Source organism: Pelophylax lessonae (assembly GCF_965119305.1).
Source record: "Pelophylax lessonae genome assembly, chromosome: 3".
Taxonomy (NCBI): domain Eukaryota; kingdom Metazoa; phylum Chordata; class Amphibia; order Anura; family Ranidae; genus Pelophylax; species Pelophylax lessonae.
The window spans coordinates 85049541-85062177 of NC_138770.1; the positions used below are offsets into that span (position 1 = coordinate 85049541).

The 12637-nt window shown below is 43.6% G+C and overlaps 1 protein-coding gene across 1 annotated transcript in view; it reads left to right on the forward strand.

Annotated features, from left to right (window-relative positions):
• The window catches only part of AGBL5 (AGBL carboxypeptidase 5), a 165109-nt gene that overhangs the window by 22554 nt on the left and 129918 nt on the right, over positions 1-12637 (forward strand). The window contains exons 2-3 of the mRNA XM_082249750.1: positions 11086-11338; positions 11865-12036. Coding sequence (XP_082105876.1) covers positions 11118-11338; positions 11865-12036 — 393 coding nt within the window. The 5' untranslated portion in view covers positions 11086-11117. The remainder of the gene's footprint in view (positions 1-11085; positions 11339-11864; positions 12037-12637) is intronic.

Consider the following 12637-nt stretch of genomic DNA (forward strand, 5'->3'; position numbering starts at 1 on the left):
CCTGGTCCCAATTGTTAGAGCGGGGCTCTCGGTGAGGCCCCAGTTTATGTGCTGGGAATGCGGTGTGCTCCCGGCACAAAGGGAGATATACGCAAATATGTGGCCCCACAGAAAAATAATCCCAGTCCAGTGAGGCCGCATATTTGCGTACAGTCGGCGGGAAGGGGTTAAGTTACAATTTGTATGTATCTAATCTGTTTCCACCATGTATTCAACAGAGTATCTCATTGCTGCCGATTGATGCAAAGTGATCAATAATATTCCACCCTGGCTGATTGAATCCAATTAATTGAAAGAGATAATATGGCTAGCCGATTGTTTTCAGATTTGATTAGGGAAAAAGAATAGAATTATGTGTGTGGCCCCCCATTCACATTTCCCTCCTGTATAACCAGAAAGCCTATGAACCTGGACCATGGACAATTTCCCCTGATGGGCTACTGTTTTCTGACAGCCATGAGCTGATTGGACAGTTTTTTTCCCCCAGCTCCTTTTTTATTTTTCATTTGAAGGATGTTGGGTGGGAGGATACCAACAAGGCTTACCATAGAGCGAAGGTTTGACTTGTTCATTAGGAATGGTGTATGGACAGCTACACTCACCAGCCACTTTATTAGGTACACCTTGCTAGTACCGGTTGCTTTTGCCTTCAGAACTGCCTTCATTTTTTGTGGCATAGATTCAACAAGGTTTTGGAAACATTCCTCAGATTTTGGTCCATAGAGACATGATGGCATCACGCAGTTGCTGCAGATTTGTCGGCTTTACATCCATAATGCGTGTCTCCCATTGCAACACATCCCAAAGGTGCTCTATTGGATGAGATGTGGTGACTGTGGAGGCCATTGGAGGACAGTGACCTCATTGTCATGTTGAAGATACCAGTGGTGAGATGATTGAAGCTTTGTGACATGGTGCATTATCCTGCTGGAAGGAGCCATCAGAAGATGGGTACACTGTAGTCATAAAGAGATGGACATGGTCAGCAACAATACTCGGGTAGGCCATGGCATTTAAACAATGCTCAATTGGTACTAAGGGACTCAGTGTGGCAAGAGAATATCTCCCACACCAATACACCACCACCGCCAGCCTAAACCGTTGATACAAGGCAGGATGGGTCCATGCTTTCATGTTGTTTACACCAAACTCTGACCCTACCTTCTAAATGCCGCAGCGTAAATTGAGACTCCTTATACCAGGCAATGTTTTTCCAATCCTCTATTGTCCGATTTTGGTGAGCCTGTGCGAATTGCCACCTCTGTTTTTTAGGGATGCACCGAATGTTCGGCAACCGAACATTATTCGGCCGAAAATAGCAAAAAAAGCACTTTCGGTGTTCGGCCGAATAAGTAAAAAGGCCGAATAAATTTGTGCCGAACAATAGAGCTGAACGATAGTCGATATGATATCGACTATCGTTCTGTGGCCGTAGGCGATATTCATATCGCCGAGGTCACGATATTTACATAGGAAGGGGGAGGGACTCGGAGGAGGACAGGAGGACTCGCAGACTTCCGTGTTAGGCAGGGGAAGCCGGGACACTTCAGCGGTGAGCATACATACATTACTCACTCGTGCACTGCAGCCTGCCCCACACATTCAGTGAGTCTTACTCTCCTCCCTAGTTTTTTCAATGGCACATTCAGGGAGCCAATCACGCCGTGATTAGCTGCACAGCGAACCAATCGCGCGTGCCTGCACACCTGATTGGTTCCGCTGTGCTGCTACTCACGGCGTGATTGGCTTCCTGAATGTGCCATTGAAAAAACTAGGGAGGAGAGTAAGACTCACTGAATGTGTGGGGCGGGCTGCAGTGCACGAGTGAGTAATGTATGTATGCGGCTGTGCTCCTTTCCAGGCTCCTACTAGTCCACCTCCAGCCTCCTACTACCACTATGAGAGACTGTCTGTCACTGTATAATCTGATCGAGTCCACACTGACACTGACTGTCACTGAGTAATTGATGTTACCACATTAACCCTGACCTGCCCAGTGCCCTGTATCTGCAATTAAAATTTACAAGGCTGCCTGCATGCTTCCTGATTTCCATTCCCAGCATCCTTCCCAATCCCTACAGTGTCACTAACATTAACCCTATGGTACAAGGCTGCAGTGTGCACTGAATCCCATTCCCTACAGTAACCTTTAGGGAGAGAGAGAGACATGAGAGGACGAGAGAGAGAGAGACATGAGAGGACGAGAGAGAGAGAGACATGAGAGGACAAGAGAGGACAAGAGAGAGAGTGAGAGGACAAGAGAGCGAGAGAGAGACATGAGAGGACAAGAGAGCGAGAGAGAGACACGAGAGGACGAGAGAGAGAGACACGAGAGGACAAGAGAGAGGACAAAAAATTGGCAAAATAAATGGAAAAAATGCGAAACACCGCCTTCGGTATTCGGCCTTCGGCCAAGCATTTCATTATTCTTCGGCTTCGGCCAAGAATTTCATTTCGGTGCATCCCTACTGTTTTTTGTTCTTAGCTGACAGGAGTGGCATTGGTGTGTCTTCTGCTGCTGTAGCCAATTTGCTTCAAGGTTCAATATGTTTTGTGTTCAGAGATGGTATGCTGCATACCTTAGGTGTAACAAGTGGGTATTTGAGTTACTGTTGCCTTTCTATCATCTCGAACCAGTCTGCCCAATCTCTGACATCAAGAAGACATTTTTCCTCCAGACAACTGCCGCTCACTGGATATTTTATCTTTTTTTTTGGACCATTCTCTGTAAACCTGAGAGATGGTTGTGCGTGAAAATCCCAGTAGATCAGCAGTGTTTGAAATACTCCACCAGCCTGCCACCTAAATCCCCTTTCTTCCCCATTCTGATGCTCGATTTGAACTTCAGCAAGTCGTTTTCACCACATCTAGATGCCTAAATGCATTGAGTTGCTGAAAAAAACTTTCCGCCTTTAGTTACATCATTTAGGCCACTTTCACACTTGTGCACTCTAAAAGTCGCACAACTTTGCCATGCCTTGAAGCAATGCCTGTGTAATCTTGAGGTCTATGGACCTCAAGTCACATCAAAGTCGGACCAAAGTAGTGCAGACATGAACGGTACTCATTGGAAATCCTGGGGTATGACTTCTCATGCGACTTTGCAGTCCCAAGTCGCAGGACAAGTTGCACAAGTGTGAAAGGGGCCGAAAGATGTCCCATGATACCCATGCAGTTGGATTCTGTAGAAATCTTCTCTGCAGGGCTGCCCCGTCCTCTTCCTGCTGCTGAACTTCCAGCACTGTGAGCGTTAACTACTTTGAGTTTTTGGGCTCATCTACACTAAAGATGATCAGGCAGGGACACGCCCCCTTCTGCCCTCCCCACCAATAGGAAATGTTTGTATCTAAACCGCTGTCTCTTTAACTGCAAGGGCAGCGGCTGGGATGCTTTGCTTTATAGCCGCAGCAGGAATTGTTCGGTGGGCACTACTGAACCCAACCTATTCAGGCGAGTTTAACCGTGGAACAACTGCGCAGAATGAAGAGCGATAATGCGGTATTTAGTGGGATAAATCAGGTGGTGAGGAGGCGACATATCACCTCCTCACTGCCTTTCAAACACCTCTGAAAAGTGATCTGAGCACAGATTGCTTTCCAATGAGTAACAGTCCTTGCTGCTAGTGTGAATGAGCCCTTAAATGATTGTAAACGATCTCCTTGTAAAACATTCCATTCAGTTTAAAATAGAAATGAAAGACAAAACATCTGTGTATGTATGGATATATATATATATAAAAAGATACTTTTTTTCCCCTTTCTTCTAAGTGATCACTTTCCCTCTGTTCTCAGCTGCATAAGAGCCGAGGGGAGAAGAAACAGCAGGACACTGAGCTTTACAGTAAAAGACTATGCGGGGGGTCAGAGCAAATCTAATCATTGGAGGAGATCAGGCTGAGTTCCCAGCACAGCTAGAGAACTGACCAGGGTGTGTTCTCCTGCTTAGTGTGGCCAGTTTTTATTAGTAAAGCAGAGGGACTGGCAGGAACACCAGGGATTTCACATAAAAGGAAGCAATACAAAGGGAACAGGAGACTTTCTCATACAAGTACATGGTACAGCAGGCACATATCAGGAATATGAAGTGTTGGGGTAACAAACAATTTAAGGCTTGTTTATACGGGTGTTGAAATCTTAGATATCATTACTGCACTGATCATGTTTAGATGTGTTTTTTTTTTTTTTATGTTTTGTATGCGTGAAGGCATTAGGAGAGAGGTAACATCAGCCGAATGCTACATGCTGGATACATTTTGGCACAACGGAATATGAAGCACCACTAAAATAACCGAGTGAACTACACTGTCAGCTGCAATGGACATAATTGGTACAGAGTGTCGGTGGGACTTCGTGGGGCTTTAAAAACCTGGATGAAATGCCTGTTCTTGGCGCATGTGTAAAGTTAGTTTTACTGGCGGGATCAACTAGTAATACAACTATATTCACCACTTCCCACCTATAGGATGTCATATGATGTCCTGGACTTCATTGGTTGAACTAGGGTGATGCCTGTAGCTATAGACCTCATCCCTGTATCTTTTTATTTTTTTATTTTTTTTCCAGTAAGCGATTACCTGTCATGTAAAAGCCATCCTAGTAGCCGATTAGCCTCTAGATTGACATTACAGGCAGTGAGAGGGGAAGGCCCTCCCGTGGGATCGGGGAGCACAGTATCCGATCCAGTTGTGCTTCCAAATTACCATAGAGTTGGCTGAGGACAGGATGGACCTGGCCATCTCTATGGTCCTGGGAGGCCAGAAGTGATGCCATGATGTCACTTCCGGTTCTGACAGATGTAAATACTGCCTTTTTTTTTTTCCTGGAAAGCATAGATCAATTTTTTATTTATTTTTTATCTCATGCTTTCCAGGGTAGAGGAGAGATCTGGGGTCTTATAGACCCCAGATGCCTCCATAAAAAAGGACCTGTCATTCCTTATTTCTATCACAAGGAATATTTACATTTCTTGTAATAGGAATAAAAGTGACCAGGGTAAAAAAAAAAAAAAAGGGACTGTTTATTTTTTTTAAAGCACCCTCACCCACCGGTGCTCGCATACAGTGGTGAAGGTATATGTAGTTCGCGCCTGCATATGTACACTCACCACACATGAGGTATCAAGAGCAATAATTCTAATTCTATCTCTATGCCTCCTGTGTAACTCTAAACTGGTAAACTGTAAAAAAAAAAAAAAAAAAAAAAAAAAGTAAAACGTCACCTATGGAAACTTAAGTACCATAGTTTGGCGCAAGCGTTCGCAACTTTGAAGCGTGACATGGTAGTTCTCTATTTACTCGGCGTAACATCATCTTTTATATTTTACCCAAAAATTGTGTTTGTTTATTGTTTTTTTTTTTTTTCATCATTTACATTTAAATTCATTAAAGTGTATTTTTTTCCCAGAAAATTGCAATAAATGTGTGACAAAAAAATTGCAGCATCTGTGACGGTGGTGGTTATCAGACCTTCTCATCCAGCTCGTGACCAAAGACCAGGCAATCTCACACCCTGCCGTCACTTGCGTAACAGTGCCACTCTCAGCTGCACCCGGCACACATTGTCCAGCTTGTGGGACCACAATCTAGATGCCAGCAGGCTGAGAGCGATTGTCACCGGGCTAATTAAGCAATTAACCCTTTCTCTGCCACCACCATTACGTTAGGATGAGCCCAGCGGATACTCGTAATTTTAGAAATACCAATCATGACTTTAGAATAATCATCTGTAACACACACTGTCACCTCAGACAGGAATTTTCAGAGGGTTATTCTATACAGTAGCGCTCTTCCAAGAGGCATGTTCTTTGGTTAGCTTGCGTTAAGAGCTTAGAGACAAAATGTAACACTTTTCAAAATAAGGTTTAATTATAAAAAGGTTAAAATTGGTGCAAATAAAAATATTTACAGAAAAATGGGTTACAAAGAAATAGACACAATTCAGCAACTTAGAAGAATAGATAAAGAATTAGAAATGGAAATACTTCCATTCAAAGTCCCAAGTGTATCTTAGTTTCAGAAGCTGAACATGTGTGATCGGTCATCCAGCTTGATGTTTCTGCTTTGATGGTAAAATGAGAACTGAGAGCTCCATCAGCTTCTCTCTTTTTTTTCTCTGACCCGCAGGGGGTGTCACCAGAAGTACTTGACCAATAAACACTGGGGCCATGGGCCCCCGGAGGCTCATAAACTGCTAATGGACCTCCCGTTTAGACAGATTTTATAACAGAATTCATATCTTGAAATATGTAATGGTTACATTCTTGAAACTGATATTTTATTGTACGGCATTGAATTTTACATCCATGGACACCAAACACAGGTTATCTCGTAATAACCTCTGACCCGTAAGGCATCTGACCGCTAGCTTGTCTTCCCTAGGAGCAAACGTGATCATGTTTGATCTTAATTCGATCTGTATTTTATTTGGCATTCAAATATATACTTTTGGTTAATGTGTCATGTTCCTATCTGCATTTATGAAATGGGTATAAATTGCTACATGTGTTACATTCTAATTAACAATTGGGCTTGTGGAATTTACAACTCAGCCTGCTGAGATAAGGTTTGCTTCGTTTATGACCCAGCATCTGTCAGGGTCTGTTAAGATAAGACTTTTGTTTGAAGTAACAGTTCCTGTTGAAGCTCGCATACTAATTTTAATTAGGATAAGGTGGGGGCTGGTGGAGGAGTGCCTTTTGGCTTTTAAACTTTCATGGCTGAGCTCTGAAACCAAAATGGCTGTTTGACAAAATGGTGTCCCAGCGCACGATATCATTACAGCATCCACCATTTTATTCTCTAGGGCCTCTGCTTAAAAAATATATAAAGTTTGGGGGTTCTGAGTAATTTTCTAGCAAGAAAAAATAAAAGATGATTTTTACATGTAGGAGAGAAATCTCAGAATTGGCCTGGTTGGGAAATAGTTAAAGGGGGACTCTGATGAAAGAAGACTGCTGTGTTAGAGCAGAACAAAACCCTCCTGTCCTTTGCAGCCAAGGAAACTGCCATCCTGGGCCTCTGTTAGATCTGCAGTTTCCAGTTACCATGGTTCTGCACATGTGATCAGTTATGACACTAGCCGTTGATGGCTTGACAGTTTTGGTTGAGAGCACATGCAACTGTGGCAGTTCTCATTCGCATCACGCCTTGAATATAACTGTTTTGGGAAATTGTTAAATTGATGGGTTTAGTTTTACCTTAAAGCTAGTGACAGACTGCATCATGTCATTCTTCATTTTGCTTATAATTCAGGACCCCGGCTCTGACATTTTTTTTTTTTTGGCTGTTGCCACCCATGTGAAAGAGCTCTGAGAGTTGGTGGTATGTTATTAGTGTCATTTCTTCTAGAGCGTAGTTATGGGTAATCCTAGAACTTCACCTATACCTGATCATGGAGTATGTATGACATACGTTATATGATCTTCCATTGTGTGACAGCTGTGTGTCTTAATGCTTAGCAGCGTGGCTTTGAACGATTTAAAATCCTCCCAGGATTTTGTGTATCCTTTTCGCGCGACGGTTCCCTGGAAGCGTACTGGTATGGCAAGCTAAACACAAGGTCATGGTGTTCAACTGGATTGTCCCTTTTAAAATACCGGTTATGTCGCTCCAACGACTTTATTACTTTAACCACTTCAATACAGGGCACTTTCACCCCCTTCCTGACCATTTTCAGCTTTCAGCACTGTCTCACTTTGAATGACAATTGCGCGGTCATGCAACCCTATACCCAAACTAAATTATCATTTTCTTCACACAAATGGAGCTTTCTTTTTGTGGTATTTGATCACCACTGGGTTTTTTTTTTGCTAAGCAAATGAAAATGGATCAAACATTTTGAGAAAAAGAAAACGTTTTTCTACGTTTGTTATTTAAATTTTTTAAATGGTAAGTTTTTTCCTTCACTGATGGGTGGCACTGATTGGCACCACTAATCGGCACTGGTGGGCATAGCTGATAGGGCTGATCTACCTTGTCGGCTCTCCTCTACTCATGCGCTGTCAATTTTGGTCTTTGTTTTCATTATTATATTTTTTTCTTTCGTTACTAGTTTCGTATTTTGTTACCTTTTTTTGTCAATTTTTTTATTTCACAGTTAGCGCAACTTATTTTTTTATTTATGTTTGTATAGTGCAGTGATGGGGAACCTTGGCACCCCAGATGTTGTGGAACTACATTTCCCATGATGCTCAACTACACTGCAGAGTGCATGATCATCATTGAAAATGTAGTTCCAAAACATCTGGGGTGCCAAGGTTCCCCATCACTGGTATAGTATATATCTCACTTTTAAGTTGCAGCTTCAGGTTGTTTTATTTAGCGCAGTTTACTTGTGTGATTATTGTATGAATAGAGGAATGCCAATAACCAGCACTTCCTTGTTACACTGTGATCTGCAGTGATTGGACACAGCTAATCAAATGGTAAAGAGCCTACGTCCAAGTGACAAACTGCTCCACCGATTGCCACGCTGTGTGCCCCTTCCTGAACAGGAAAGCCACCGCCCAGCTTTAATTTTACTATTTGCCAGGCAGGATGTGGTTAAGGCTCCATTCACACTTGTGCAATTTGTCATGCGACTTTGGACATCAAAGTCGCATGACAAGTCGCGCCCTATTCTTTTTTTTTTTTTAATGGCACTGGTTCAAATTGGTGCGTATTAAAGTCACAGCGACTTTGAAAAGGTGCATGCACTACTTTTGGTATGACTTTTGATACAACTTTAAACCCTTGAGCGTAAAGTCGGGTCAAGATCGCATCAGAAATCAAGCTCCAAAGTTGCACTGGAAATTGTAACTTGGGAAGCGCGCTAGTGTCTTATGCCTTAGTGTACGCAATCCCAAAATCAGGTGAAATATAGCAATTTCTGAGCAATCGTATGATCTGATCTTTAGTACACAGCTTTTGAGAGCCATTCAGGACAGTTCATGCGAAATTATCCAAATGGACAAACGGAACAAATAGGAAAAAATTGGAAGAGCAAGACTACACATGCCCAGAAACTAAGGAATACATTACGATACGATGCAACACAATTGCATCACTTCCAAAGTTGTATTCTGTCCAATCCTTTTCGTAACTTTAGTAACCTCTTCATTTTCAATAGACTAGCATGAAAAAAAAAAGACTATCATTTGTCCGTTATTCTCATTTTGTGTATGAAGCTTAAAGTGGATGTAAACCCTCACATATACCCAGTGAAGTGAACAGCCTCAGATAAAACAAATCTCCCTACATAAGTCTTATTTGTATATCTGCTGTCTTCAGCTTTCTTTGCTGTTTAGAAAGTGAACATCATGTTAGAATTGTTTCTTCCTGTTCCAGCACTGGGTGTGGAGTCTTGGCATACACTGTGTGACAGCTGAGTGGAGGAAAGGGACACACCCCTTCCCCTCCACATAGGCAGAGAAAGGAAGAAACATACAGGGCTGTGCTGTTTAATAGTCTCTTGTGTCGGAGAACTTGTCAGAAGTTCTCATGCTGATAACAGAGGAACAGAGCAGCAGAAAGACACAGGACTCAGGGCTTTGAAGAACAATGAGTAGATCCAGAGTAATGGGCGGCTGAAGGGATATGCAGATCTTCGCTTTTCCTCTAGAAGCTGCACAAGGCCGCATCTTTGGAGCTTCCCTGGTGGTCCCTAAAGTGGACTCATCAATAACTTTAAAACCTTAGTTTAGTTTGTTTTTTAAAACCGCACAAGGGACGTTCTTTACATTTTTAGGGCTCTTTCACATGGGTGGACTCTGCCAGAAGATCCGCCTGCTCAGAGGGGGATCTGTCCACTGATCTCTGCTGATCAGGCAGTTGACAGGTCCATGTCCACACTGCATAAGCAGATACAGCCTACTTTCCTCTAGGGGCGGTCAGATGTAAACAGACTACCTGTCCGTTTACATCCGACTGTCATTCAATTTGATTCAATCCGATCCACCAGACACATGGGGAACGGATCCCCCCCCATCCCTCTGTTTTTGCAGGATAGGATTGGATGTCGGCGGATTTCAACGGACACATGCCAGTTTACATCCACTGCTCCATAGAGGGCAATGGATGGTCCAATCAGGCTCGTCTGAAAAACTGACAGGCGGACCCGATCGGACCAACGGTGTGAAAGGGGCCTAAAGAGGAACTTTACAAACTGTACAAATTCATAGCTTCTGATTTTTAGCAAACAGACCCTTACCAGCCCATGAGTCCAGCAATGTGTTCACTGGAGCTGATCCTTTGCTGGACTCCACTGTTCTGGATTTGGGAGCGGACTATCACTTTCCAATGTCTCATAGACTGCTCTCCACTTCGTATTCATATGGTCCAGTGGTGCTTTCTGACTGGTCCCGCAGTTTCTTGGGATCCGTGACGTCTCTCTGGAGGTTGTTGGGGGCAGGACAAGCTGATGTAGTTCTCACCTAAGCGAGAATTGTGGAAGTGGGTATCTATCAGAAAAAATTACACTTTTGTTAGAGTAGTGGGGGAAGAGGTCCGCTTTAATGAGAAGTGTCCCTTGTGCTGGTGCCGGCTATCCCAGTTGAAATGTTCAGTCATCTGAAGCAAGTTGTTAACTGCCAGAAAAGAAAGTATATTGCCTGATGTCTTTAAGCCATTGCTTGGCCCTGTATTGATGGGGGTCACTATAGATCCTAAAAAGCAGTCGTCAAGTGGCTATGCCTAGTATGTGAGCTGGATTCTGGTAAAATATTCTGTGACCAGCAGGAGGAAGCATTTCCTTAGGGGTTGCTCTCCTAGTGATCACTCAGACTGTACATTGTTACTATGCAGTAAGTCATAAGGTGAGAGGCAGAAGCAGGGACTGACTTGCGTGTCATTTACACACAGCCTCTAACATACAGTAAGGGCTACAGCACAGGCATCAGGATTGCCATGATTGTGACACAGAAGGAAAGGACTTTAAGCTAGGAGGTAGATGGTAAATTTGCTCCCACTCAAATATTGTCCCTGTCATATGGGTTTTATGCCTGGTATATCAGGGTGAATGGGCCTTGTTCTTTGCAAAGTGATTTGTAGCCATATGAAGACCATAAATACTTTGTATACTAAGTGCTCCTTTTTTTTTTTTTTTTTGCTAGAGAATGCACCCTCCCACTGCTACCACGCAGTGATGGAAGTCCGCTGCGGGGGGTTACTCTTCAGCTCCAAGTTTGACTCTGGAAATTTGTCTCGAGTAGAGAAAGTCGAACGATTGGACGCAGATGGTGATGTTCAGAATTCCAATGGAGGCAACAGCACAACGTTCAGTGGGTTATTACAGACTGTGGACTATGAGTTTAATGTTTGGACCAAACCGGACTGTGCAGAGACAGAGTACGAGAATGGAAACAGGTACGTGGGGGGAGCTCACTTTCGCTCACACGCTTTCGCGCTCGCTCTCTCTCAGCGGGGAGTCACTGTCATTTGTACGTCTTTCTGTGTGAATCTGTCATGCATGTGTACCTCCTCTTTATGGGAGGTATTTGTAACGTCTATTTTCTTTTTGTGCATGTGTCTGGGTCTGTCATGCCTATGTGTGTCGCTCGCTCGCGCGCGCGCTCTCTCTCTCTCTCTCTCTCTGTTGCTGTTGTGTGTGTGTGTTTGTCTCATGGCTGTCTTTGTGTGGGGTGGCGTTTGTCGTGTGTTTGTGTACAGGGCAGTCTGTCATGCCTGAATCTTTCTGTAGGGGTCTGCGTCTGTCATGTCTGTCATTCTTTCTCTCTCGTGGTTGCTGTCACATGTGTCTCACGGCTGTCTTTGTGTGGGGTGGTATTTGTTATGTGTGTCTTTCTGTGTGGAGCAGTCTCTTTCATGCCTGAATTCTTTTTGTAGGAGATGTTTGGAATGGTCTCTGTGTCATCTTTTTGCTTTTTGTCAGGTCGTGGTTCTATTTTAGCATACGTGGAGGAGCACCGGGAAAGCTCATTAAGATTAACATCATGAACATGAACAAGCAGAGTAAGCTGTATGCACAGGGCATGGCACCGTTCGTCCGCACTGTCCCTATCCGATCACGCTGGGAACGTGTTCGTGACAGACCCACCTTCCAGGTACAGAACTCAAGTTACATGACCTGTCTAGTAGGGATCGACCGATTATCTGCAAAGCCGATCTATCTGGGGCCAATATGCACTTTCCCCGATATATCGGAATCAGCCCCCGGAGGTTACCGATATTGCCGATATTTAGGGAAAATGCTTGTACCGGAGTGATGCCTGCAGCTAGAGGCATCACCCCGGTACCGGCGTCCATAGCCGACGGGTTGGCTGTCTTGTAATGACAACCGATGCGGCGAGTACCTGTCAAGTGATTAAAAATGTTTTTTCTTAAATGTACAAAAGTATCGGCAGATACCGATTATTCAATGGCCAAAATATCGGTATCTGTCTCGGCAACAAAAAAATATCGGTCGATCACTACTGTCTAGTATCTGAACCCCAGTACAGCCAATCCTTGTTTCAATCGTGTCACAATCCCCTCTGACCAAATTTTATCAGCTGATGTGGATTAAAGAATTTGAATGGGAATGACCCATATGTATCCTTCCCGTCCTCCTAGTGCACACACTTCTTCTTTTTTTTTTCTTTTACATTATTTCTCTTCCCAAAAACAGTTTTTATTTCTCCCTGTGACTTTATCACCAGGCTTGTA